General features: G+C 35.0%; 1 protein-coding gene across 1 annotated transcript in view; it reads right to left on the bottom strand.

Moving 5' to 3' along the window:
- IFT74 (intraflagellar transport 74) overlaps positions 1–6,000 on the bottom strand; it is a 77,780-nt gene that overhangs the window by 37,611 nt on the left and 34,169 nt on the right. Inside the window, exons 9-10 of the mRNA XM_029920925.1 lie at positions 5,134–5,272; positions 3,724–3,786 (exon numbers count right to left, since the gene is read on the bottom strand). Coding sequence (XP_029776785.1) covers positions 3,724–3,786; positions 5,134–5,272 — 202 coding nt within the window. The remainder of the gene's footprint in view (positions 1–3,723; positions 3,787–5,133; positions 5,273–6,000) is intronic.

Raw genomic sequence — 6,000 nt, forward strand, 5'->3', positions numbered from 1 at the left:
TTGAAGATCCTACTTTGACTCAGGTCATGATCTCACTGCTCATGGGTTCGAGCTCCACATCGGGCTCTGTGCTGATAGCTCAGAGCCTGGAGCCTGCTTCAGATTCTGTGTCTCACCCTCCCCCCTGCCCCTCCCATGCTCATGCTCTGTCTCTCTCTGTTTATCAATAATAAATAAATGTTAACAACAACAACAACAACAAAAAACTACTCTCAAGTAGATTTCAGTTTATAAGAATAAGAACAAATTTAAACCATCGGCATTTCAAATAGAGATATCTAATATCTATACTACTCAATAATGTTACAAAGCACATTTGTAAATTGGTAAATTTGTAAAGCTTTTTCCTTCATAAGCTATTTTCAGTCTAAAATTCACAATTAGATGGCGGTTTATCTTCTAAATATAAGACCCGAACAAACACAGACATCTCTACCATTGAGAAGATAATTGAGAAAATGTCACTATGTACAACTTTAACCACAACATTTATTTGGAAGTCCAAAGACCTGATCTCTAGAGAGAAGATATTTTCTCCTCACTAGTCCTATACACTCTACTACAATGTTATAAGTTGAACTCTGTCACCCAAAAAGATATGCTGAAATCCTAATCTCTAGTACCCATGAATATGACCTAATTTGGAAAACAGAGCCTTGGTAGATTTAGTCCAGTCAAGATGAGGTCATTAGGGTGAACCCTAAACCAGTGTTGACTGGTGTCCTTATAAGAGAATACATACAGACAGAGACAAAGAAGGAGAATGCCGTGTGACGACACAGGCAGAGACTGGAGTGATGCAGCTAAAATAAAGGAATGAATACCCACAATTAATAGCCACCACTAGGACTAGGAAGAGGCGGAAAGAATCTAACAGAATCTCAGAGGGCACATGGCTCTACCGATACCTTGATTTTAGATTTCTAGGCTCTAGAATGATGAGAAAATGTGTTGTATTAAGCTACCCAGTTGGTGTGGTTTTATTACAGCAGCACTAGGAAATTAATACACATACATAGAATAGTTATTGTATAGTCACCACTGTTCTACTGTTCACAAGGAGAAATTAAGGGCTGTGATAATTTTATTAGATAACCAAAAGAGGTAGGGATGTTGATAATGATGAGAAAGAGAGGGAAAATGATATTTGGAGCTTATTTATTGAGCACTTGTTCTGTGCCAGGCACTGTATTCCATGTTCTTTATACATGGTCTCTAATATTCAAAGCAACTCTATAAGAGAATATTATTATCTATGTTTTACAGATGAAGAGACAGCAGATCTAAATCTAAATAATCTTCTAAGTTAATAAAAGTGAATGATGATATCTGAAACCAGGCCCACAGGATGAGCAAGACCAGATTTTCAAGATCAAAGACCTCTTTTTTGAAAGCAAGAGAAGGAATCTTAAAAAAAAGATGAATAAGTGAAAAGGTTTGAAAGTCTATTAAAAAAGTATTACACAGAAGTGCCTGGCTGGCTCAGTTGGTGAATGTGACTCCTGATCTCAGGGTTGTGGGTTTGGGGAACTACATTGTGTATAGAGATTACTTAAAAATAAAATCTTTAAAGAAAAAAAAAAAAAAAAGCAGGGGTGCCTGCGTAGCTCAGGTGGTCAAGCATTCAACTCTTGATCTTAGCTCTCAGCTCTTGATCTCAATCAAAAAAAGCATCATACATACAGCTCAATTAATGGATTAGCTTCAGGTGAAAAAGCATGGTAATAAAATACAGATAGAAGAAATACAGATATCTTGAGATATCCTTTTTCATAGCTATCTTCCCCTTCCTTTTGCTAAAAAACTCTTCAAATTGCATCTTGATAAAACTATTCCTCAAGAAAACTCATGTTGATTCTTCACCTGGTTTTTTCGTTCTTTTTTTTTTTTTAATATTCTGGTGAAATGCTAAGTTATACTTAACAAAGTAGTGAGCACACAGCAGATATTCAATAAATACGAGTTGAGTGATATTTGACATGTTTTTTTTTGAAGAACAAGTCCAAATAAAAAATACAAGGAATCTGAGAAAAATTAAATAAAATTAGTAACATATTCTTGATTTGGGAATACTGTAAGTTTTATAAAGTTTCACATTTTTTAGCCATACATGTACTGATTCCAAAAAGTGGCAGCAATATAAACACTAAATCCAAAAATATAGCTTATACCACTTCCTGCAGCAAGTAAATTTGCCAAGTGAAATAAGACCTGACATTCCCTAATACCCTAAAACACACAGTGAGGAATTCTGCAGGCCAGTTGTGTTAATACTAAATGTGGTCCTTAGTCTTTGAAGAATATTTCTATTAACCATAGAGATCCAAAAAAAAAAAGTATATATACCCATATGAGGACAATCAGATATAGAAAACCATGTTAATATTTTTAAACAAACTACTTTTTCAACAGCAAATTTCCAAAATAATTACAAAATACTCATGCCTAATTCTTTTGTAAAAGAGGTGAGAGCAATCTTGTCAATCTACAATTGTTCCTAATCCTATTATCATGATACCTACCTGAATCCACAAGAAATCGGGAAAGGAATGCAAGGTTCGAGGTCTAGATAGTATACTGAAGTGTAAAGGACATGAAAAGGTAGTTCGCAGAAAAAGATATATATTGGTCAACAAAATATAAAGAAATACTCAATTTCGTGCATAAATAAATGAAAATCAAAACAAGATAGATATTTTTACCTATTAAACTAGCAAAAATGGAAAAAGTGGATAATGCTTGCCGTTAATGAGTGCACAGGAAAAATAGGCACTTTCATACACTGAATCTAGAGGTAAAAGATGGAACCACCTTTTTGGAAGGCAATTTGGCAACCTGACATTTTAGAAGTGTGTATCTTTTGTCCCACTCCAAGAAATTTATCTTAAGACATATATATGTAATTTGGCATAAAATGCATGTTTTCACTGCAGCACTGTTGGTAATACCAAAAAACTATAAACAAGCTATTCATTTACCAGGCTGTGTTATAGTCATACAATATAACACAATGCAGTAATTTACAATAATGCAGATCTCTAGTACCTGATGTGAATAGAATTCAAGAGAATGTTAAGTGAAAACAAGTCAAACCAAGCTGCATGTGAAGTGTGAATTCCACCCGAGGTTTTTCCACAATAAAAACCATGATAGGATTATGAGATTGTTGTGAAGATTAAATAACTATGCTAGTGATCAATGTAAGGAGGTCAAAAAAAGCACATAGTAAGCACTAAAAAATACAAAACAATTCTGTCTAGAAAGAGAGGAAAAACAGGCATTTTCACTTTTATCTTATTCAATTGTTTTAAATTAAAATAATTTTTGAATAAAGAATTTTTAATTAAAAACATTTATGAATTTATAAAACTGCTTTAAATAAATCAATAACAAATGCAAGCACTTGTATCTTTACAGTGATGAACTCATCTCTCTCCTTTTTCACCTGTTATTAGTCTCTTATTCACATGTCTTTAAATTACCATTAGATTTTATGTACCTCAGAAAGGTAGAATGATTCCTTTTGCACACAGTACGTACTCAATAATTGAATCTAATTTCTCAACAAACTAGGATATTTGTGGTGATGAATGGGAAAAAAATTATAATCCTCTTAGTAACTTCAAAATAAACATGTACTTGAATGAATTCCATTAATATATTTAGCTGAATTATCTTTTGTAGCTGAGTAATACAAGAACCTTTATTTGATTTTATACATACAGCTTCCAAGCTCTCTTTTTTCATGTTCAGTGAATCCAGTTGTTGCTGAAGTGTATCTAATTCCTAAGAAAAAGGAAAAAAGCAAATATATATGCAAGTTATATTTAGAATAATGTTTGCTTCTCAACATTTCAAATATGGTTGTGGCAAATATGGTTATGGTTTTGTAAACATTCAACTCATATCTTGCTATTGGACTAGAATTTATTAACATTATTTCTATTTTTGTTCATTCTTTCATTACTCCTAAAAACTATGCCACGATCTACCTTTAAAAATACCTATGAGCTTGTCAAAGGTGGTGAGCTTTTCACTGTGAATCATCATGTTTCATGAATATTAAATATCAGAAGCCTTAAAATTAATGATGTCATTGTTTAAGGCTACGATTTTTAATTTTGATTTTTAACTGTTTTCAAATATTTTGCCTAATTTCTTTTAGGGCAAAGACAGTAATTTTACATGGCTCACTCCTAGGGACAATACTTTTGAGCTGATTATTCAAAAACAGCTGTGCAAGAATAATTATGTTTTGATGGTATTTAGCATTTCTGTAATACTCTTTTCTACAGTGTTTTATTTTATGTTATAAATCCCGAATAAAAAGTTATACGGTCACTGATATAGGTAGATGGGTGGCTCAGTTGGATAAGCACCTGACTCTTTGATATCGGCTCAGGTTAGGATGTCCCAGTTAGGGGATTGAGCCCAGCAGCCCACTCTGCACTAAGCTTGGGAGTCTCTCTCTCTCTGCCACTCCCCACCAAATAAATAAATAAACTTTAAAAGATAAAGTCAGTGAAAATATTTCAGAAACTATATTCATTATTGGCCTTTGTGGGGACTAATTCTTTGTGAACTGTTTGGTTAAGAGATATATGGGCATGTAAGAGCACTGCCTTGCTAATCTGAGTCACTACTTTATCTCAGTGTGGGACGAATTCTCAATAGGCCCTCAGCAGGCTCCCAAATTGCTTATTTAAATGCCATGATTAGGAGGCAAGAGCTGTTCAAATCAAGGACGCAGAAGGTAAAAGATGCTTATTAGATGCCACATATTAAGCAGGAAAGAAAGTAAATATATCCATATGGCTCTGGTATATGAGGTTTTTTACTATTCCATTAGCAATTCATTAAAAAAAACAAGTGTTTTCATGAACAGGGCATGCAAAAGTGAAAGATGCATAGAAATGAATAATACAGTCAAATTAGGTCATCATGCAGCATAAGCTAGTGGAAGTTTTCTAGATCAGTGCTTCTCAAATTTAAACGTCCATAGAAATTATCTGGGGACCTTATTAAAATATTTTGATCAGTGGGTCTCTGGGATGCCAATGCTGCCCATCTTCAGACCATATTTTTAGTAGCAAAACTACAGTATGGTTGGCACAGAGTAGTGATTAGTATTACCTGCAACAATTTCTCATTTGTGGTTTTCATTTCTATGTACTTGACTTGTTTTTCAGGAGACATGTTTTTGATAATGCCATCTGCTGCTTGCTTTTCCTGTTCAACTTCTTCTTCTATACTTCTAATTTGTTTTTCCTTCCTGAAATAAAAAGTATGTAATATTCCTTACTATACTGCGGGAAAAATATCAATTAATTTTTCTCAGGTTGTGGTCTCAACAGGGTAAAGTTATTCAACATAGTTTATAATCCTTATAGATGTACAAAAATTCTATTCAGAGAACAAACTAGTGGTTGCTAAAGAGGAGACGGAGAGGGGAATGGGTGAAAATGGGTGAAAGAGGGGCGCCTGGGTGGTTCAGTCGGTTAAGCGTCTGGCTTTGGCTCAGGTCATGATCTCATGGTTCATGGGTTCGAGCCCCGCGTCGGGCTCTGTGCTGATGGCTCAGAGCCTAGATAGAGCCTGCTTCAGATTCTGTATCTCCCTCTCTCTCTGACCCTCCCCTGCTCCCGCTGTCTCTGTCTCTCAAAAATAAATAAAAATGGGTGAAAGGGAGTGGGAGATACAAAGTTCCTAGCTATGGAATGTATAAGTCTTATACGATGCTCAACATCACTCATCATCAGGGAAACACAAATCAAAACCACACTGAGATACCACTTCACGCCAGTCAGAGTGGCTAAAATGAACAAAGCAAGAGACTATAGTTGCTGGCGAGGGTGTGGAGAGATGGGCACCCTCCTACACTGTTGGTGGCAATGTAAACTGGTGCAGCCGCTCTGGAAAACAGTGTGGAGGTTCCTCAAAAACTATCCATAGAACTCCCTTATGACCCAGCAATAGCATTGCTGGGGATTTACCCAAGAG

Source organism: Suricata suricatta, chromosome 13 (genome assembly GCF_006229205.1).
Source record: "Suricata suricatta isolate VVHF042 chromosome 13, meerkat_22Aug2017_6uvM2_HiC, whole genome shotgun sequence".
NCBI classification, from domain to species: domain Eukaryota; kingdom Metazoa; phylum Chordata; class Mammalia; order Carnivora; family Herpestidae; genus Suricata; species Suricata suricatta.